This window comes from Ostrinia furnacalis, unplaced genomic scaffold (genome assembly GCF_004193835.3).
Source record: "Ostrinia furnacalis isolate ACB-3 unplaced genomic scaffold, ASM419383v2 OfSCF3547, whole genome shotgun sequence".
NCBI classification, from domain to species: Eukaryota; Metazoa; Arthropoda; class Insecta; order Lepidoptera; family Crambidae; genus Ostrinia; species Ostrinia furnacalis.
Window position 1 is genome coordinate 425,863 of NW_021133786.1, and position 23,750 is coordinate 449,612.

At 38.5% G+C, this 23,750-nt stretch overlaps 1 protein-coding gene across 5 annotated transcripts in view; it reads left to right on the forward strand.

Annotated features, from left to right (window-relative positions):
- Eip74EF (Ecdysone-induced protein E74) overlaps positions 1–23,750 on the forward strand; it is a 216,834-nt gene that overhangs the window by 165,831 nt on the left and 27,253 nt on the right. For all 5 annotated transcript variants that reach the window (XM_028311816.1, XM_028311815.1, XM_028311814.1 and 2 more), the window contains one exon: positions 20,443–20,571. In XM_028311816.1, coding sequence (XP_028167617.1) covers positions 20,443–20,571 — 129 coding nt within the window. The remainder of the gene's footprint in view (positions 1–20,442; positions 20,572–23,750) is intronic.

Below are 23,750 nucleotides of genomic sequence, written 5' to 3' on the forward strand. Positions count from 1 at the left end.
TTCTTTAATATGAGTTCGGAATCAGATCGGAAAATACTGAAATAGAATCGATATTAATCGTCAATTTGACCTGGATTCCAGGCTGATGAAAAATTCGCGTTATTATAATTAGGTTGCTAACATATGAGCTCAATTATTTATTTTGTAGCGCGCCAATAAAGAAATTGAAGCCTTTGACAGTTTATCGCTCTAATAACCGAGAAAAACTACTAAAGACATGTCAAAAACCTGAATGTAAGGAAGACAGTATTCTGTTTAACTGCATCTCATAACATCAACTACGAGGTTCAATTTTTTCTTTAATTCTTGTACGATTCATTCATTTATAATTTAATTTAATTGCTTCAGATCTGTGACAGTCGGATATTTCTATAAAATGCGTTTTAGTCAGGTGTATGAAACATGATAATGCGTGACAGGTCGTATCTGCGACATCCTGACACGTTGATATAGGTTTATTGAGGAATGGTTACGACTTTCCCATGCCGAGAAAGGGTGTACAGGAAATAATGCGTACGCGCATCTGCCAAATAATATCGATTATCACAGTCCGAACTCTTCCCGGTGGCGCAGGGGTGGCACAACGAAGATTATTTCAATTAATGCCACTAATTTGAGATTTATCTGAGTTTTTTACCAATAAAAGCGGCTTTTGGAAATTTTATGAACGATGGAAAGGTTACTTGATGACTCAGGATAGGATCAGTGGACTTAAGTCTAGCAGTTCAAAATAACAAACCCATTAAAATAAAAAAAAGTGTCTACAGAATTAAAAACAAAATTTTTTGGACAAGTTTTTATCAAATATCACAGACCATGAACGATGTGGGGAATGTTTCGTAGACAGATAGTGCTTAGCCTAATTTGCGTACAATGGGCTGCACAGCCCTGGATACCTGCGCGGGCGCAGGTCGGAAGTGAAAGGTGCGTAAAAAACCCTATTTGTGCGTGATCCGTCGCGGATGCACCACGCGTGATCGGGGTAACTTTGATTTTAACTTTTTTTATGATTTTCAAAATGTGCAACTTAATATTCCCTATGGTGTATTAAGTTATCAATCAAAATGCATGTGGCGTCAATTAAAAATCAAAAGCAAACGGAAGCATAGCAGAGTGAAAAAAGTAGTTTAAAAACAACAGGCAACTAGAAATATGTCTTTAGACTTGAGAAAACAAGCCAGTGATTCAACGTATAATAAATGTATCCCAGCACTTTTACTAATCAAATCCAAATAAAACGTCTAGATACAATTCATAAATTACTTTCGCAAAATAGATCTGATTTTTTGCGAGCGTCTCAATTCGTGTGCCGCTTGGCAACCAATAATAATTTTATATACAACGAACTCTTGAACCAGGACATCATCTAGAGGTCGTTGTTCTCCCAATTTACATAAATTACTAAGAAAAAATGTTATTTTCCATCACAGACCACGCCGCGTAAAAATACCTATTAGACGACAAACTACTGGCTACCTGTTATCAGAAATTCAAATATCAAACAAAAACAACGATTTTGAATTTATAATAATTCCTTTTGTGCCACCAATAGTTACATAACTCAGTCACGTGTCATTAAAATATAAACTTTAACTGCTACATAATGTGGTTCACAATCTGTGACCCTGAGCTCACACGTTACGTCGTTCTGGGACGACGTAAACAATAGAATGCCTCGAAAGGGAGAAGAAGGGTTGTTCTTTTTTTAAATAGCTTCCTGCAAACTATTCGTCTTTGTCGCTCAGCCGTCCGGTAGCGCAATTAGAAAGGGACAAGACATTGACACGTCGACGCACAGATTTTTTTCTTAAATGCATTTTTAGTATTCAAATGACGTTAGCGCATCCGTTTTTAGAATTTCAAAAATAAATAAACGAGTCGGGCTAAACGACGTTATTGGTAATCTGTAAACAGTTTTACAACTTCCTCACTATGCGGAGATTTTACGATGAGTTCACACCGAGGGAATCGACGTAGATCAGCGTAACAATAGAGTGTTTTTGTATCGTTCAGTACGTGGCCGAATAGCAAAAGTAGTAAATTCGGTTGTAGATATCAGTTGTTGTTTAATCTTATCTGTTATGTGCTTATGCGTGCAATGCTCTCTGAATCGGGCACATCGGCGCGCGCGCGTTTTGGCCGGCCTTCAACCGGCGCGCAAGGCTGACGTTTCACAACAGACAGACAAGCGACCCGCTCGGCCACTGTTACTTCGCACACACCACTTAAAACACTCGACCCATTTTCGAAAGCACACGAAAAAATACGTACGCTTTTTGCGACACTCAAACCGAAACATGTGAACTGATTATGCTCGAAAAACGACTTAATAGGGTCGTATTATACCGGTAAAAAACCACTAGTTTCCGTAACTAAACACCGCTCACCTTGCCCTATCGGCTGTCGCAGAAAAAATCTTAACCCAATTTCTTAAAGTGCGTCAAAAAAACTTACCTGCCTTTGGTAGCGATCGCACCCCCGCTTCAAAAAAACGCCTAACTGTAAAACCACCTTTTTGAAGGCTCCTGTTTTCATAAAAAAATGTAGCGGCAATATTCGCGGCTTTTTGCGATGCACAAAACTTTTGTTTGCAAGTTTACATTCCGTGTTTCGCAACGGTACCGACCTCTTTTGTCTAATATTGCACTGCAGATGTTTTTTGCACAAAGCGTCGTTGTTCTAAATTGTTTCCTAAAATGTGTTTGTTAACCTTTCTTCGTCTTTCTCTCGAAAAAAGCTCAACCCTGTCTGTTAACAACGCTGTACATTGCCAAAATATTTTAGCAATACTTTCCGTGGAGCCGAAAAAAACTTTGAGTAATTGGATGCCTTTCAACCAACAAATTGTCGTTAAAGTAAAATACCTCACGTAGTCGTATCGCTTAAGTGGTCTTAAGTGAATGAAAATGCATATTAAATCAATGCAGTAGAGTATACAATGGGTTAACAGGAATTAGCAATTGATGTACAATGTAGCACTGGTCGCATGCGTCATAGACGCAGGAGGTTATGGCAGATCTGTGACGGAATACTGCTTCCGGTCATACAGACGCCTCCATACAATACACAACACACACCAGTCAGGAAAATGTTAAAATAAATACACAGCAACAATACCTAGACTCTGTATAAAAAGTATAAAACAGTAGGTACCATTAATGCTCCAATTCTGTTTCGTAATACTGATAATTTACCTTGTATGTTATAAGAAACATGTATGGCTCTGTCTGGTTCAATATACACACAATATTATACCAATTACAAGCGAAGCATGTTAGGTACATGTAGCCTGGAAGCCAGATATTACGTAGAAATGTTTTAGGCTGCCTAGCTCTCAAGGTTGCAGACGCAAGTCATAAGGGAGAGCGATACCAAGGTGACTAGCGATTTGCCTCGCTCCTAAAATGGAGGTTGCACACAAAATCTATTCAATTCAATTATTTTGTCACTTTAAACGTAGGTATTAAGGTATAACTTGTCTTAACAAAACACAAGTGTACAAGAATGTTTGAGTCGCTGCAGCTTCTGCCTTGCCCACCCATCCAAGCCAGACTGGGGTGGGTGGTCGCTGCCCAGCCGTGGGACCAGACAGACTACAATAATAACTATTTACTTTAGACCCAGACCTCAAAGTGAGCTGTAAAAACATTCTAGTCTTCGTCTGCGAAATTACTTAGTTTGGTAATGTTGCGATGGCTGTTTATATTGTATTCAGACGGAGGGCAAACATTTTCGTTGTATTAACATATTCATTAGTAATCGGAACGTATCAAACCTTTCGGTTGGACTGACTGGCCATCACAAATTCACCAGGCTCTAGGACAAAGAAACGAAATAAAATTAAAACAATATGTTATAATAAATACATCTCTTGAATGAAAGAATCGAATTCTAAAACAATGAATAAATGAACGACCAATTAAGTAAAAATAATAAAAAGTCCAGTATGTAGTAGGTCTGGCATTTATGTGCCTCTTTATTTAGATATATTTACCAGTATGTAGTTTAAGATTAAGAGTTGTTATTTGCATGACATTTAGAACTATATGTTAATTTATTGCTATTATAACATAATCCATGATGATCTTACACCTATCTTTAATTAGTCATTTCATACCAAAGCTACCTACGCTTCAAATTGTCCATTAATATAAGATAAAGTGTATTTAGTACCTGTTGCTAGGGCCGGGTGGCTATGCCTTGTTTAATTATGTATTAGGTCACGTATGGCCGAAACTAGTCGCTAATCATTGTCTGAGCTGGAGCAGACCTTTCCAGTGAACTTATGAATCTGCTAATAGAGATGTCTTTTCGAAATCGACCTTCGCAGTCTCTGTGTTAAAGAGCTATACATTGCCAAATATTCGTTTGTTTTTTGTGCTGTTAGTTACATTGCGATTAGTTAAAGTTTTTAGGAAGATATGACAATAATTTATAAGGACATAGCTTTCCGCCCGCGGCTTCGCCCGCGTGGAATTTTGTCTGTCACAGAAAAACTTTATCGCGCGCGTCCCTGTTTCAAAAACCGGGATAAAAACTATCCTATGTTCTTTCCCGGGACTCAAACTATCTCTATGCCAAATTTCATCAAAATCTGTTGCGAGGTTTAAGCGGGAAAGCGTAACAGACAGACAGACAGACAGACAGACAGAGTTACTTTCGCATTTATAATATTATAGTTGGGATATTCACAAAATATATGTATTTCCTATAAAAAACAAAATACCCTTATTTCTAATTCTAGGTCATATGACATGCATACTTTGAGCATTAAATATTTAACCCCTTCGGCGGCGAACAACCTAGAAAGTTCAGGCTAAACTGACTTCAGAACTGGTCCTTAACAAATCCGAGCCAAAATCTTGGTCCATACGGAACAAAGCAGTTTTGAAAGACTCTGGTGGGTCTCTCAAGGTGTGCGAAGTGCTGACGCAACCTCTTGAGCAATGCGTGTTGAAAAACCGCTCGCACACCATCGTCTTACCACTCACATGTTAAAGTCTATTTTGCCACCGAAACAACCAGTGACAGTGTACAGTTTTTGTTTTTTTCTTGAGTTAACCAATTTCCTGCGTGAATTCTGCTTGTAGTAATATCCGTTGGTTTCGAATACCGGGCTTAATGTCAGTGCTTCATGCACGTTTATCTTCAGATGATTCTTGCGTAATATCCCTATGGTTCCGTTACGCTAAAATACAAAAATGTTTTATTTTGATCAATCAAAAGTAGCACTTATCGTATAAGTAACATGGCAAATCTAAATCAAAAACAAATGTCGACATAGAAACCTTCAGCCGAATCACACGTTCACACATTATGACATTACAAAAGCTCGCACCGAAAATTTTCCGATGTAAAAAACTAGACAATCGCGCCAAACATCGCGCCTCTTACGAAACCGATATGTGTGTCAATGCCGCCGCGCCGGACGCACGCGCCGCAGCAGCAAACAAGCACAAACATCCTCCGGCTTCCCCTGTTTGCAGCTACCTCATCTTGTTTTGACATAGCTCGCGAGCTGGCAATTCCTAAATTTCTCTCTGAACGCATTTCTGGAAGCAAAAGATAACCCATTCTAACCCATCTCTTCTAAAAGACTCTGACCTAAACATCCATGTTATTAGGAAGCACGCATGTTTATATTAAAAGTATTTTTGCTAGATGAATCATTGCCATTTAATCAATCGTCTTAATCAAAACTATGGTTCAATCCCATTCCATGAATCGCGCGCCGAAATTTTACATAACTCGATATTAATGTCACATACCTACTCCATTCAGTGATGAAATATTATATTTAACAAACATTTTAATGATTGCCAATTAGCTAGCTAGCTTTGAATGTAAATTGTTTGAACCGGTTTCTTGAATCAGTTCTCAATTTGAATGTTACCCTAAAAATGTCAATTACGCTAAAAGGAGTCAGCGTGCAGACTGTGTGTAACGTAATAAGTTGGCCGTGACTGGTTGAACTGGGGCAAGCCTCTCAGTTTCTGAACTTTAGGTACAAAACGTGAATTAGGCATAAAAGTTAACGAGCACCCTGGTATGGTCTCGTCGTTTTCGGTTTATTAATAAAACATCGCTATTAACAGTAAAAAAATTGGTCTAATGCTTACATTAAGTGCTTACATGTTTTCCAAATAATCAAAAATACTTGCGCCATTAAAATACACATAAAATATCTTAAGTGCGATGTAGGATTACAATGTATTATTATGATAATTATAATGTGTGGAAAAACACTTAACATTTTCACTTCCACCTTACTCATTTTTCGTTTTTTAACCACGCGACCTCTGCACACATACTCTGTGCCTCGCTACACGAAGCTCGAGAAGAATAGCCTTGCGCAAGCGCAGCCTACGCGTAAACAGGAAAACGGCGCATGCTTTTCGCGCTCACCTCTGCCTCCGCCTAAACGGACGCGTTTGTAATGTAAATATTTACATCTTTGCGTCCAAATTTGGAAACCATTCAGGTTTTGTTATTTTAATTACTGACAATTACTTTGCTTATGATTTAGAGCCTTTTATATCAGATATGTAAAAGATTGCAATGCTGTTTTGCATAGCTTTTAGTCTTAATTTTATTGATCTATATACAAAATTAAATGAGTTTAATATCTGCACCAAAATAACGCGAATCGAGGTCGCAATTCATTTGTCAGTGCACACCAAAAACACATATGACAGTGTTGCATAAATTGCCTGCGTGTGGCAAGCGTTGCGAGAGCTTCCGCGCCCACAGCGCCCGCGCCGGTTGCCAAACGCTTCCGCTTCTTTACCGGTTCTCGCGCAACTTTGACAATTATGTCACCTCACTACCCGTGATCGGGTTACAATGTGTCACTCGTTAATTAACCCCATTTTTAAACCTTTTACTCGCAATCATTTATCTACTTGTCAGTTGTCTGTAACCTGCATCTAACTAAGTGACAGATACATTTTTAACCGTAACAATATCTGATCTATGATTTGTCGGTAATTCTGTTAGACTCATGATGTTCTTTGTGCAAATATAATAACGTCTCTCACTCAACAAAACGCTTAACATAGTTTAAAGCTGGCGTCATATTGATCAGTTACCCAACGAGTTTAGATCACTCGACATAACAACCAATAACAAATTGCACCCGTTTCATTTTGCAATTTCAATGCAAAGTTCACTACCAGAAGGCCGTGAACGCAGCTGTGGCGCCGAACTTCCTTCGGACACTAATTAAGAAATGTTTTAAAGTCTTGAAGTGTATTATCAACCAACTGATACGTCTAATGACATCCCTGAAACGTTTCCATGCGACATTCAAACTAATAATACCTAACGCAAACAGGCGAGTGCGCGCACACATACCAGAATGCAGTTCTCGCCTAGACAATCTAGGTTTTACTATCGTAGTGCGCGGGCGACGCGCGGGCGCGGGGATCCAGGTCAAGGGAGCCGCGATGCACTGCGCGGGAAATCTCACTTTCGCGCGTTGCAACCGACATCGACATGGGCGACCGATAGCGACGCCGAGCCGCTTCCTTTTCGGCGACACTTGCAATTTTCCGATTCTCTTTTGTCTTTTGAACATGCATTTCTATTTTTGGCACGCTATTCCTCCCGACTGTCATTTGTTACTGTCGAGCACCCGTTAGCGCCAAGAAATTATTCAGAATTGCCGATCTTCATTTGTTTAATTTTATTTTTTCAGTGTTCTTTTTTCGTTCCGCACAAAAAACAATGCCAGTGTCGCAACAAGCGTACACGTGTACCTACATAATAATTTGACGAAACAAACAAATACGACCCAAAATCCTTGTCCCTATTTCTTATTTCCTACGTCGAGTGTCGTACGTAATCGAGATAGTGTTTATCTGTCCGTAGTGGCATCTTATCAGTTGAATTAATGCAACAGTCGAATATACCTACGATAAACAAGTCAGTGATTATTTATTTATAAACTGACATGATTTTGATAATTCAATGTGAGCACTAAAATGTGGACGTGATAAAAAGTTACACAATCACTTGAATTTGCTATTAATTCCTTAAAAATGTAAATTTTTTCGTATTTCCTGGTAGGTACATATTTCAGTAACTACCTAAACACTACGCTTCCTGAAACGAAACATGTCATACATAATGCCCAAACCATAACACCTATAACCTTGCTTACAATATTTGTTACAAAAATTCTACCCACTAAAATCAACAGTTCAAAAACAACAGCAGATCAAGTCTGCGACTTTCAGTTGTTTTTATTTACACACAAAACTCAGACAAAATAGTCATAAGGTCGACTATATTTAGACTACATTCAATTGTTTTCATCAAAGGCGAGATGTCAAAAATCACGTAAAGCGGCGTATACACCCTCGGCCGTGAGCGAACGTCACCGAGGCTGCACGCGCAAGGTTGCCGCGGCCCCAAGCAACCGGGTTTCGGGACATGACTAATAGACAAAGACTTACGAAACCGTCTCGATCGTGATCACCGTCTGATTGTAAACACTAAGCTGTTTACATGTTAAATGACGCGGCCGATTCGAATTATCTTTTCAGTTACCACACTCACATTGATGTTAACTTGCGGCTATGTGTACTCTGCTTAGGTTTTTCTATTTCTTTTTTCGAAAATGTTTTTTTTTGTTTTGCTTATCTATGACTATAGCCACCGGGGAATTATTAACATTATACTACCCGTACCTATACCTTAATACATATTTTTTCTGCTAGTCATTTCATTTCTAACTAGCTGACCCGGCGAACTTTGTTCCGCCTTAATGGCAATAAATAAGCAGACTTTTTTTTTTAATTTCGAACGGGATAAAAAGTATCCTATGTCCTTCTCCTGGCTCTAAACTACCTCCCTGACAATTTTCAGCTAAATCGGTTCAGCCGTTCTTGAGTTATAAGTGGAGTAACTAACACGACTTTATTTTATATATGTTACAGGAAATGTATGAAATCCGTCTTTGTATACAATTCCTAGGATTTGTGTATAAGTCCTAAAATCACCCGGAAATGTGTGATGTAAATTATATTAGACACATTTCCTAGGAAATTTACACATTTCCTAAACAGCAATCGGAAATGTAATTAAGATATCTTTTTTTTCTCCGAAACTTAAATGGCGCTACCGCGCCGCGGCCGCTGTGTATGTGTAAGGTCGCAAGTCTAACCTAACCTAACCGAGACTTTGTTATCCAGCTACAGGAGTACTAAAACCTTCATGCCAATAATAGTTTAATAAAAGAGATGTTAAAATTAGGGTTTTCCAATACTTCAGCGTAATATGCGTGATGCCGAAAGGAAGGTATGCCAATAGGCAAATATTTTTTTAGCCAAAGTATAATAGTGCGAAAACAACTTTCAGGCTAAACAATAATAGTTGTGAGTTAAAAGTACCTATCGGACAATGTGGTTTGTTTAAATGAAATTTTAGGCGTACTGAGGGGCACCCGATCACACGACCGCACTTGTGCCGCTTGGTTTTATACATTTCCTAATACAATATTGGAATTCTATAAACTTCCTAGGAAAAGTATACATGTCCTAGGATATGTGCGTATTAAAAAATCTCTGAAGCAATATTTTATACATTTCCTAAATAGCTTCGGAATTGTATACATTTCCTAGGAATAGTATACAATTCCTAGAATTCATACATTTCCTGTAACATATATATAGATTCTTAAAAAACCTAAAATACCTAATCACAGAAAAATTGTGTTTAAATACATGTACGAATAACTTGTATTTTTCCGTTTCCTTGTTTGCCAAATTAAGACGTCAATGCAGTTTTTGTTGCTTTTATTATGGTATAAAAAAAGGGTCAATGCCTGCAAATAGTTTCGAAATCACATGGCTTTATCAATAAACATATTGATTGTAGGTAAGTGTCATGTTATTAAAGTGCATTAATACAACAGTTAATCTTATAAGACTACAAAGATAAAATCGAGGATCTCAGCTGAAGAAATACGTTGTTGAAAATGCATGTAAGCTGTACCTAATGCATGTAGCTGTAGCAAGATTATATTTGAACTATTTGTCTTCCCAAATAAATGAAAAAAAAAAACTATGGTGTGCTCAAATAAAGTTAACCCAAAAGCTCTTAAACTTTTGGTAATCATTGCCCACGTCATTATATTTGTGTAACAGTTGTCTGTATTGTTCTTCGTATTGCATATCCTTCGCTCATATTTACACACTACGCCGCATGCAAGCAAGTCGTTACGTTGTCATAACGCGGCGCACAACAGCGCACAACGTATAGTAACCTGCGTAGGAAACGCCTGCGCATCTCGCCCTTCGCGCCTGACCCAGATTCACGCACACAGCCGCCTGTGGAGAGTTCGAGATAATATTATCAGCATTGCACGCTGCACTGCATCTTTTGCACATGTCATATTACCCCATACACGACACATTTTCATGAATATGGATCTGATTAAGCTGTAAAACCTAAAGGGATTGCTCAAAAACCGTTTTGAACTTTAAAAAATATTTCAGTACCCGGTAAAAGCTCATTTACATACATTCATATGTATTATGGAGTCAATCTTGTTCTCAGCTGACCTACATAATTATCCCGAAGCGCGGACGAGGAAAATTATATTTGTGCTTTTTAACGCATACCCACATACAGAAATTAGTCCATTTTAAACATCTTTAATACCACACTATATCGTATCTTTTAAGCTACTTAAGATTCCCACAGCCTCCACTGATTCGGGAAAATTCGCGGGTCGTTCTGCGATGAGTCACGCGTCACACTACGCAAGCGCACGCGCATTTGCATGCGTTACCGCATAATGCCATTCGGCTGCAACGCGGTCACTATAGTACTACTTTTGAAACAAAACGACAAAAAGTCAAAGCTATTTATAACTTCTTCTTTTTTCTGTTTATAGCTTCGCTTTGTCTCTTGCCAGTGCCAAGAAAATAATACTCAACTCCTTATTTAAATTGTATTTGACGTTAAATAACGAGAACTGATGAATAATTTCTTCTGGCCAATGTTATTATTATCCGTTGTTATTTTATTTAATTAGATTATTAATAAGGCTTGTTGTGTAAACCACAAAACCATCTTAAACTACACTATTTAATACAGTTATTAATTACTTACAAATAATTCAAATTACAGATAATCACTTATAGAAATAGCAACGGACAATACTGATTACGAGGAATGGTTTGCGTCATTTATCAACTGGTTTCCTGTTTCAATTAACGATAGGAATTAATATCAAGTGCACTTAAAACTATTTAAAAGTAGTAAAAATGAATTGATTTCCCGTAGGCTGTATAAAACACTGCCCTTGTCCGGAAAAAACAAAAAGTCATTAAAAGCGCGGGACACCGTCAATGGCAAAGGAATAAAAAAATGAGTTCCTTAGATGGACAATAAAGTGTTTAGCCATGATAGAGGTTATGCTGTTTACCTGAAAGCATCTGGAATTTATTGTGGGCCAAAGCATGGAAACTTAGCGTGTATGAGGCGGGCTGCATTACGTGCCATTAAGTCCGTCAGATAAACGTGTTATCACCGTAATCGCGACGGTTTCCATTTCGCGGCGCGGCGACTTTCTTTCGTTTCCCGCGCGCGGGGAAAGTGCCCGCGCTTTTCCGACGCCATCTTGGGTTTGCAGCTCTGTGCGTAGACGCCGGTTATGACTTATTAATTTTAATATATGGGTAACCTATTTTATAACTTGTTTTGAGTCAATATGAATTGTAAATAAAAATGATATTTAAATTAGTGTATCTACCTTTATAATGATAGCTTTTCATAAAAGTACCTACCAAAATATAGAAAAGTTTGCACATTTATAGAGTTAAAAATAAGAATTGCTTCACTTATTAAAAGATCGCAATGGGCAATGTCGTCAATGGATTATATTAAAGCCAATCATGTATGCGCGTGCCATCGCGACCTGCGCGCGCGCCGCAACCCAATGAGATGATCGAGTAGCTATGTACCGCCGGATGGGAGATAACTTATCTGTATCGTTTTATGCTTTTTCGCAAGTAATCCGCATTCTAATACAGTAATCATGACAGAATATTCTGCAAGACAAAGACAATAATTAGGTACATACAATAGTCGCATAGCCGTCTCTAGCTTCCTTCATTCGCAAGGCTAGGCTATCGGTTTGTTTGTATTCTTGGGCCAGTTTTTAGGCAATACACTCGATTTCCTTTGCCAGTTTTTTCATTACGTTTCAATTTATGTAGCCACTTTTACTGCCTTTGTCTTAATAAATGCGTTTTCAACGTAATCACGCCGCACTTTACGGCCGGTTCATTTTTACGATAATTTGAGTTATAACAGCCGCCAATTCATCTTCTAGCGAGCGGTGCGCTATTTCGGTACTGCGGAAACGTACGTCAGTCGTAACTCTTCACGAAATATTTTTACATACGAGACTGAAAGACCTGAAAAATACAAAACAATGGACTTTTAACCTCAACGAATTTGGCAACGAAACAAATACTTAACTTTCTCTGAAAATAAAATAACGCTAATCGACTCCTCAATCACACATAGACCACCGGCCAGCGGTGATCGCTAGGTATTTGCGTCCAGCTTAACATGACCTCTAGTTCCTGAGGATCTGTCCACAAGCAAGGACCTCTCACTGGTCGCCGGTTGAAATAGCAATCGCTTCCCGGATGTTACATTGACGTCAAGTATCTCTGCGGAGATTTGCCGAAACGCCGTCAATCTGAAATTGACTTTATTATTAAAGACACTAAGTTCAAACCCGTGTAAGTTGGTTAGTTATCTACCAGCTACTTTACCTAATATAGTTGATAATTTGGTTGTGCCGACCGCCCGCTAACTCAATATGGAGCGTCCTGGTACTCGAATCTAATTACTAGGCATTCAATATTGCCTGGCGTGCTTAGGTATTACCTCATATTTTCTACCTTGTTCCAAGTTAAACTAGTAAAACTTCCAAGGGCCTTCGTAAATTTCATAAAATATCGCAACTTCTTATAAATAGGTAGTACCTACACGGGTAAAGAAACATTGTATGTGTGAAGTTTGAACTTAATCAAATAAGAAATATTTCTAATATGTTTCATGAACAACTCTTTTAACTACGGCCATCCATCATACCTCAGCCGCTCTCAGAGCTGCTTACCTTTTCGTTACAATCTCTACATTACCCGAGTGGACCACAAACCCAAAGCCAAAAATATCGCCAAGAACTCCGCATATTTCCGACAAGTTTTCCTCAAAACAAAAAGTACTGTATGATATAGTTAGACAAGTAAAATTGATATCGATTGTATCGAGTACGCGCCTTTGGCATTTGAGTAGATTTTGCGACATTAATTAATAACACTTGTCAATTTACTATTAGTAATAAGAAGCTGTTTATACTTGTTGTAAAGGAGTTAATATTAACACTTAAAAAATAAATTAAATACCTTTTTTGCAACTACTCAGTTCCAATATCAAACGTTAGAGGCGTCAAAACAATATGTTATCGATCTAAACGCAACATCGCCGATAGCCATTCCGATACAAAGTATCGGACGACTGAGGGGAATCGCTACATTTAAATCGCACAGTACACGGCACGCGCTCCTCGCCGGGCGTGACGTCACAACCTTTTGATTTTATTATGCCATTGATTCGACCTCCTTTGTCGGCCTTCCGGGTCCAGACTATTCCGAATTTGAATACTTAATTCTACCTGTGAATGTGGACTGTTGTATTGTGAACCCTATTGTGATGTATTAGGTTACAAAAAAATAATGAACCTGTGACTCGTGAAATGAAAGATATTTTATACATTACTGCGAGAAACTAACCACATTTTAAAAATAACAATGATTAAAATACGCTACGCGTTGTGGAGTGCAACAAAAATACTGCGCGTGTATTAACGCAAAATTTGTCGTACAAAATACCCACAAATCGGCTGAAAAACACTTAAAAAATACTTTTGAAAATGCAACCGAAATTAAACCGTCTCCTCGCGTGGCCATTAAATAAGCTGTCATTTAGAACACGGCTGCAACATCATAAAGTGTGACTTTCAGTTCAAAGGAGACTAAAAATCGCAAATCCCTTCTTTTTAATTATTTCCTCTCGGTTATATAAAGACTGTTTTCAACTGACATGTCTTTGTGTGGCAAAAATAGATTTAAGCTGCGGTTACACTAAGGACGGCTCTGGATTCTAAGACTGGCTGATCGAACAGCGGTCAGGCATTCGGCTTAGCGACGTTTTTAATCTATCGTTTTTGTTTCTTAAATTGTATAACTGCAAGGGGCAACTCTATATGGGTGTTTTGACCAGTATTAATATAAGCACGTATAGTGTATCCATACCATTATAAATAATTATAATCATTTTGGTGCCAAATCTTGTAAGTGAAAAACGCCAAAGTTAATCTTACTTTTAATTTGATTTGTGCAGTAAATGGAAACAAATGCTGGCGTGCCGTGACATGCCAAATGTCTGAATTTAATTAGATTAGACGGAATTTGAAGCCTAATTTCACTGAAAACAGTTTTACTGTACTGAAAATAACCGCGTAAAAATTCATGATGCCAGACAATAACCCTTTTAAAACCTAAAAACCGCTTAGTTAGTAGTAATGAAAAACTATGAATAAGCGTTTAAATGTCTACTCATCAATCAAATTAATCAATTCCTATTTATTGTTATGATTAATGGGATTTCGCAATCGCTTAATAAAAACCCAGGTTTGATAAATAACGATTAACATATTAATTGACAAGTTATTATCAATCTCGGAAACATTTATTATGTGTTTCGCAAAACGTGTAATACATTGAAATAGAAGTATGTATTTGAAGAAGCAACTACGCACACTCTCGTATAATGTCAGCATAGCAAACATGAAAGTATAGTTTGCACAGATGCTTCCTTCAGACGTTAAAAAATGTGCAGTTAGACCTAAGGTTTGACCTTACGTGGAATAATTTTCTTTCGTAACAAAATACAGGTAGACTCTTCCTTGCAAACCATACAAAATTGACAAAAAACAAATGAACTCAGCCTTGTCGCCATTCTCTAAAATATATTTTTAACTTCACTGAACGCAACAAACAAATCAGTGATTATTGATTCTAAACAAAGATATAGGATATTTTCATATAAGAATAAGCATGATAAAAGCTACACAAAAAATATGCACACATAGCTTATTCATAGCTTCGGCAAAATTAGAGGTCAACAACACCAGGTCTTCAGCCAAAATGGCGGCTCTAACGTACCTCAACATCATGTATTCAGCATGAAATACGGCTGCAACAGGAACAGGGGGGCGTGCATTCACCTGCCCCCGAGGGTGGCCCCCGAGGGTGGCCCCCGTGGGGTGGCCCCCGCATAACTTATGCAAGTTAATATTTCAGTGCACGAAAGTAAGAGTGGGGGATTACAGCTTCATGCAAAGAACAGCGGGTACTCGTAATTAGTGTGGTTAATTCGAATTAATACCTTTGTGGAGTTGTTTGTGCATCTCTTTTTGCATATATGTGATAAGACTTTCGGGTGTCTATGCTTTGTATATCTAGCTTGGCAATTAAAGTTATTTCTCTGTATATCCGAAGCTATTCGAATACCTCTTTCATATGATATTGGCCTTGAATTGTTGTTTCCTATCGTAACAAAATTAGCTTTCTATTCATAAAAAGACGATATGATTTAATTTTCCTTAAACGAGACCCTTCAAACATCAAAGTAGATTGAATAACACCGCGCGTAACAACACAAAAGAAAGTCAACTTACCGAAAATAAATTAAACTATCGCCTAGTATTTGATCATGAATGGAGCTACTTACCTGAAACGAAGCCATCCGACTGCCTTATTAAATTCGTAACAATCTGCCGCAAGCCTCACAACGGTAAAAATATCACTATCTATTTCTGTTTACAGATGTAATTTATTCCTTATTGTGTCAGTAAGTCTAGGTCGTAACACGTTCCATATCCAGCTGATTATCGACCAGCCCTGCCTGGAGCCCTTTGTCTAGGAAGTGGCATTGTGTAGACGACCTGGATTTAAGTTATTGATCACCGCCCGTTAAACGAGCTCGAATATTACATCACATGCGTACTAAACCACGCCGTGTCTGTGTATTGTTTAAGCTTTATATCAGGTTCCCACCGATTTAGTTTATATTCATTGGCCATTCAGACTTAGACACATTAAGGCTCATTACATTCTAATTTATTCCATTTCAATATCAACTTATTAGCTATAAAGTAAATGCATTTTAGTTTGCGAATTCACCTTTATCGGAGACCTTTAAACTTGGTAACATTACTAAAATCACTGAAGCTCCATTCTCTAATCTAAACCAATTAAAAGTAATACAAAGGAAGGATTAAAAACGTTTAAATCCCTCTATAACTACTACCTACATCCGTTGTAGTACGTGCACTACTAAAGCTACGAAGCAGCTAATGCATGTAGTATAACATACTACTTAGTTTGTGTAGTCTGCACTGCGCTACCTGGGCTGCCTCGATTGGGAACAACATCCTCATATTTTGTAAAAACTAACAAATAAACACGAACAGACGTCATACGGGTGGGAAACAAACATTCATGCATACGATCTACTGTGTAGTGTGCATATGTAGTCTATACAGGGTGGCGCTGAAACTGAAAGTGCTCACGAACATAGCTTTTCTAGACGTGCTCTATTGCTGTTGTGGTTTTCTTCTACTATCGTATGTAACATTTCTGATCATTTAATTAAATTGATCATTCTCGTTAGTAACATAATTGAGTGTTCACGAATTGAGTGAGTTTCTTGCGCTGCTTCTTCTCAGCACTGGCCCATTTATTGTCCCGAAGCAGTGGTAGGGTTAATATTGGGCTGACACTGTGTAGGTTTGTTGTCGACACGAAAAGAAGAAGAATATTGGGACGTGTAAAAGTTCTTCTTAAAAGCCTATTTGCAAAAATAAAGAGTTAGGAGTTTTTTGAGTTTTGAGTTTGATAAACTTTTTCTCGAATAAGCAATATGACTTAACTTTCCTGAAATACACGGAACGTAAGAAACGTAAAGAACGTAATGTTGAGGATAAATAGTCGGCCTTTCCTATTCTGGCTGATTTTTTTTTAATCATGATAGAGGCAAAAAGTTCGAGCTTATTCCTAGTTCAAATTCAGCATTTTTTTTTGTTAAATATATCAACAGCAAAATTCTAATACTTACTCAAACAGCTGTTCTGCCCACCCTGTATTTTTCCAATGTGGGTAGGTACCTGTGCATGCTCAATGTACAAGTCAGCGACCCCTGAAATGGAATACGGTTGCCGTCTTCCTAGGTCGTCCTGAATAATGCAGCATTGCATCCCGGGGGCGGTGGGGGTAATAAACTGGATGCAGAGGAAACCCGCGCATCCCGTTTAATAACATTTTCACTTGCTGCTGGAAAGTAAAAGGAAAACTTTTTAGAAATGGAGATTTCAAAATGGCGGCGCTCTGTCTAAGGGTATGCTGTTATGCAAAACTGTTAAAGTAAATTAGATGTTGTACAGAATGTTTTGAATTTTTTTCTGAATATGATACCATGAAATACGTTTACGTTATTCAGTTGTTTCATGTTTTGCTAAGCTTTTGGATCTATTGCAATGTTTGTGTAACATTGATGATGGGACCTACGAGTATTAAATTTTTAAACAAACGGTACTTTGTTTTAGTCTCTTTTTAATTTTGTTAGCCAAAGAGCTTTAAGTTACTCAATGTCTATCGAATCGGTATTGCCGGTATCGATAAAAATTCCCATAAACTTGGCCAGCACTACAGTGCGATGGTAATCCACTAATCCGGGCTTCCTCGCCGATACAGTCTTGTTTACAAATGCGTCTGTCTAATTTGTTTCAATGAAAGCGGATTTGCTTGTAGTCTGAAATAGTGGTTAATTTGTTTCAAAGCGACCATTTTTTACTGAACATAAAGTTACAAACAAAAGTTTAAAATCACAAACGTCTAAAATTAGAACGATGACGCTATTGGCGTAACCTGTTAAGTACGCGACCAAAAGCCATTGTACTAAATAAATTCAAAGCAACCAACGGCGAAGAAAGCCTAATCTCTGTTTGATATCGGACAAATTATTTAGCGCAAGCATCATAAGTCAACAAAGCGTTATTGCGTCGTTAAGCCCACCATTTTCAGTTCACACTCCGTGGAACGGAACGTGGCATGCACGTTATCGCGTGCCACGGACCACATTTGCATGGCGGAGGCACATGTTGCCGTAAAGAGTTCACATTCCGTCTAGACACTTCGACCTGAAAAGCGAAAGGGAAATCCCTCCGTCCCTGTCTCTGCGCCAAACATGCGCAGTCCGCCGGGGGGCCAACAGGTGGGCCCCGCTCCCGGGGGGCGCGGGCCCAAGGTCGGCGCACGGAAACGTCTGGGATGTATCAAGATTGTACATTATACATTATCGATCTAACGGCGATTCCCATGCTTCAGGGGTCACGACAGCGTTACTCACTGGCTGCTTGCTGGCTGAAAATTAAAAAATAGCTGGTCTCACACAACTTTACAAAAACCATTGCAGCAGACCCATTACCCTGTGCTAAAAACCGCAACATTAAGCTATTTCATGAATTTTTAGGTCATAATTTTCTAATCAGGGTCTTTATAACTTATTGACAAATTCTGATACATACAATTTTATTAACAACTGTTATAATGTAACGCGGAAGTGCCCACGAACATAACAAATTCAGAGACCATCTGTACAAACTCCATAAGCCACTGCAAATACACATTTTTCGCGATACTGTAAGCAGTTAGCGACTACCGGCCGAGCAGGCATTTCACAAGGCTTTGATGATCCGTATTCGCAACAGTCAGTACATGCAGGTTGTTAAACTAGGTTTTTTGCGAAAACATTGCCTAAAATAAATTAACTGACCAAATTGAAGTTTCCAATTCCTCAATTTAAAAAAACTTTACCTGTTATGTTAAAAAAATTTTCGAACTTCATTTTAAGTTGTTGCACAATAATCCACTCTGACGTAGCCAATGCTATTTTTTGTTTCCTCAAGTCAATAACGCTTCGCATTGACGCATACATTTTGCACAACCAAATTTTTCTATAAACGTCATAACAACGGTTACAACTGTTAGGCAATTCACATTTGCAATTCAATTTATCAACCACGTTCATCAGCCGAAAAGACAACCCGAGCACTTAAGAATATTATACTTTCCTTAATAATAAGCCGGCACAAAGACAATCGCGGACACTGGGGGATTCAATTGTACATTTTCCTGCGTAGAAAACTGATCTAAAGGCTTTTATTTAACCCATTGATCCAGCGGGCGTTCGTGGAAAATTACTGTGTACAGTTTTAAAAGTTGTTTTTAGCATATTCTCGATTTCTTTATTGTAAATATACCTTCCAGACGCTATTAACTTACAGTAAAAATAGCTAACCTCTCAGAATTATGTTTTCAATGAACAAGACCAGTGTTTTAGTATAAATCGCCTAAAATAGGTACCTTACATCACTTGGTCACCACAAAACCAGTCTCGACCGCAATGGAGACAAAGAATATGGATTACTTATAAAAAGGAACAACAAGTATGACATACTTAGTGAAAATATTTACGCGTGATGTTAGAATACCTACTTTAGTTGACCTAAACCGTCAGAATACGTTATTGTACCTATTATCGTAGTTATTAAGTCTTTTGTTGATTTGGTGCTGAGTAACCTCATAACTTCAAAATATGTGACACTGTATTCACCATGACGTCACTGATAAAAGGTTTTATAACGTGTGTAGCAAATGGAAAGTCTTTTAGTATAGTTAGTTAGGCACACTGTAAGGTCAGTCAATGCCAATATTGTCATACTTTAAAAATATCAAGGACTGAGTTGGAGGCATTATTTTTAAACTGAATTCTACTAGGTAACACTAATTATTTCAACTTTCCTTTTTTACTTAAAAATTAAACACACGTAGGTATTACACTATGACCGGTCTAAACTTGGCGTTAAATTATTACGCACGAGCTTCGTAACATCGTTCGATTAATCTCTACCTTCTCATCCTAAGCTACATATATAGAGGTACATAACTTCGCCAAATCTCCATTAATCTGTATTGATATTTTGATTATTTCTATCCATATAATGTAGAGACGGGAAACAAGGAGTGGTATAATCTCACCAGTATTAGTGGTGTGATGCATGGTCTCTGCGTGCCCATCTCCCACTTATTAGGTACATAAATATATTGTAAATGGCATTTCATATAACAAACAGAAAGCTGACAAAGGTAACCAAGATTCTTCCGCCATTTTTTCTGAGCAGCAGCCACCATATGTTGTCTCGAAGTGGTGGTAGGGCAAGCTATATTTGGGACGTGTATCGTGCGTATCCTTTGTGCTTGTTATGCGTGTGCTAATAGACGTTATTTGTTGCAGTGGACGCCGGCGAGGCAGCCGGCCTGAGGCTGGGCGCGCGCGGCTCGCTGGGGCAGGCGCTGCTACACGGGCTCTTGGCACCGGCGCCGCCCGCCCGCCACCACCTCTACACGCCCTCCAATAATACCGGTCAGTCTACCTTATTTAGCACCTACAAAATTATCATAATCATCATCATCATCTCAGCCATAGGACATCCACTGCTGAACATAGGCCTCCCCAATGCTTTCCATGTTGCCCGGTTGGTAGCGGCCTGCGTCCAGCGCCTTTATGATGTCGTCGGTCCACCTAGTGGGTGGACGTCGCACGCTGCATTTTCCGGTACGCGGCCTCCACTCTAGAAAGTCGCTGACATAGCCCGACGGATTAGCAAGCTGAAGTGGCAATGGGCAAGGCACATAGTACGCAGAACTGACGGCCAATGGGGCAACAAAATTACCCCTTAAAAACGAAAGAATACCCATCTTCTGGGCAATTTCGCTTTATTATACTGGTAGATTCTTAAAGCCCCACGTCCGAGTGAAATATCTTCTGATGGCAAGCTTACTCGTATACTCATATCATCATAAATCGCACCCTTTAGGTGAAATTGTGATTTGATTACTGTTCAACCAATTAAATGTTAAAAAAGAAAACAAAAAGCTAGAACTGAAACACTGCATCTACTAATAAACTTTCCTTGGGGTAAATCTTTTATAAACGGAGTTAAAGTTAGTTACTTTGGTTGAGCATTTTCAGTCACACAGTATAAAAAAAAATTCACGATCGGAAGCCCTAGTTCCAACTCTACACGTTTCATGTGAATTTCATCATAAGCAAAAAGTTCAATTCACAAAAGCTCTCTCAACCCCCGGCTATTCGAATACAGATAACTCGTACATTCGCAATAAAACGGTAATTATTTCATTAATATTCAGATAACCCGTAACGCTGGGCGTTTTTCGTCAGAAATTCGTAATATGTTCTTTGTCCGTGTCCCAACCTTCAACAATCTAGGGGCTCGTATTCGATCAAAACGGATATTATACTTAGGCTGCGCGCACACAGCGATCCCTAATGCGGTGTAAGGCTGGCTGTAAATCAGCAACAAGGACTTGCTCCCTACTACAGTTTAAGCAACCTTGTCGCAACTGCACAAAGGCTTAGCTGAAATTGAGAAAACCAATGTGACCGTCAGTAATAGGGTTAGTAATGGTAACATCTGACGCTTTTAAATTTTATTGATCAAAAAAAAATACAGTCGTTTTCATATGAAACTTGCTACAAGGACTTGCTCTCTACTACAGCTTGATCAACCTTGTCACAACTGCACAAAGAATTAACTAACTATAACGCCTTAAAATTGTATTGATCAAGAGAAAATACAGTCGTTTTCATATGAAACTTGCCAAAGACTTCCTCGGACAACTTGTGATCGCACAAAGCCGTTAATATAGACCCAGCCTAAGTACCCCAGTACTAAAGCGACAGGGAAAGCGAGGGTCGTGTAATTTCCGCTTCGGAAAGGGCTGGTACACACGATCCCTGCAGGTCGCGCCATCTATACACTCCACTCCGGATGCTGATTTCTGAGCGGTAGTCTGGGTAATGGAGTTGATTAACACCAGTATCTATTCGATTTTGATTGAATTGTAATTAAGGTTTACAGCTATTGGTTTATTACTCGACTAGCTACCCGCCCCGGCTTGACACGGGTGCTAAGTATATACATGTAAACCTTCCTCTTGAATCACTCTATCTATAAAAAAAAAACCGCATCAAAATCCATTGCGAGTTTTTAAGATCTAAGCATACAAAACATATAAAGTTTATAATAAGTAGTGATAATGTGATAAATTCTACTGTTACACGAGTCATTTACACAATTTTCTGAAAAGGTTACGTCACATTTTGTTTTTTGTTTCTCGTTTCAATGCGTTATTTTATTTCGCTTTATTATGAGCTGTTCTGTTGAATATGTCGCCTTAGGCAACAAGTCAAAAAATGTTTTCAACATACCGAAAAAGCTAGCTCAAAATATTCCAACCCTTTACGTTACCAGGCACGTTTACACCCTACTTAATATCAAGTCGGGGCCTAATACATAAAGGGATCACAAGGTACCTATCTACATGTAACGTACTACTTGATTCGTAAATATTAAAGGTACCTGAGGTACATTTGTCTAGTGATGTGCGCGCGATTTTGACAATAAAAAATCTGGTACTTCTGTGAAATAAATTGCCATAGAAGAAATGCTTATTTATTAAAACGATGAATTTTATCACACATCCATTGAAATTTAAAATTTTGGACTAAATGGCACCCTTGTAAATGTAAAATGTAAGCAGGTAGATTCGCAGCAATATAAGTTATAAGTCCAGCAATCAACGTCTAAATATAGACTCAAATGACGCCCCAGAGACATAATTGATTTCGAAACATCTCACACTTCTAGCAAATACTTCTACCGATAGTCGGTACATCACTACCCTGGGACCTGCTCCTGTTGCTAACAGCCCGCCCGAGCCGCGAGCCTAGAATAAGCCTTACATTCATATTTTATGCCCTAATCTAGCTTCTAGGAACTGTGCGAGTATATTCCACGTCTTATGAGGATCACTGAGGAACATTAAATTTTGTATTCGCACTGTTCGTGATCTAGTAACGTTACGTGTTTATGCCATTTTTGTTACATAATTTGTTGACAAAGGAACTGACGGGTAGTTCGTGGGTCTTCAAAGCAAGTTCGAAAAGATACATACATAATTACAAAGTTCTGTTTTTTATCAGCATACAAAACAAAGTCGTCCATTCACACCCACTGCAAATCTATATCCGTTCTAGCCGTCATAACAAACTTATAGCCTTTGCGCGCCATGAAAAATTCATAACGAACAAAGAGGAAGTGGCAATCGATACGGCCAGCTGATCCGCCCAATGTCACGACCGCCGCCCGCCCGCCGCGCCGCCCGCTTCACGCACACACGCGTATTGTATGGCTAAGCATATTTTTTGCAGGGTTGATCTTGACCTCCATTTGGGAAGCGTGGCGAACAGTCTAGCTTTTTTGGATGTACCTTACTCTGCGATGTAGTTTAGGTACTCTTTTGTTCTTAGGATTTGGGATGGTAGTTTTTTACGTTAGTATAATGACTCTTGAGAAAATGTTAAAGTTGAGCGGAAAACTTTTTCCTTTAAGAAATTAACAAATGAAATACGTTTTGTATTTTAAAGTAATACCGGATGAAGCTAATCTGAGCTATTAAATTATTCGAATGTACGCCCACTGGATTTTGGAAGGAAGGTCGCATGTTTAGAGGTCCTAA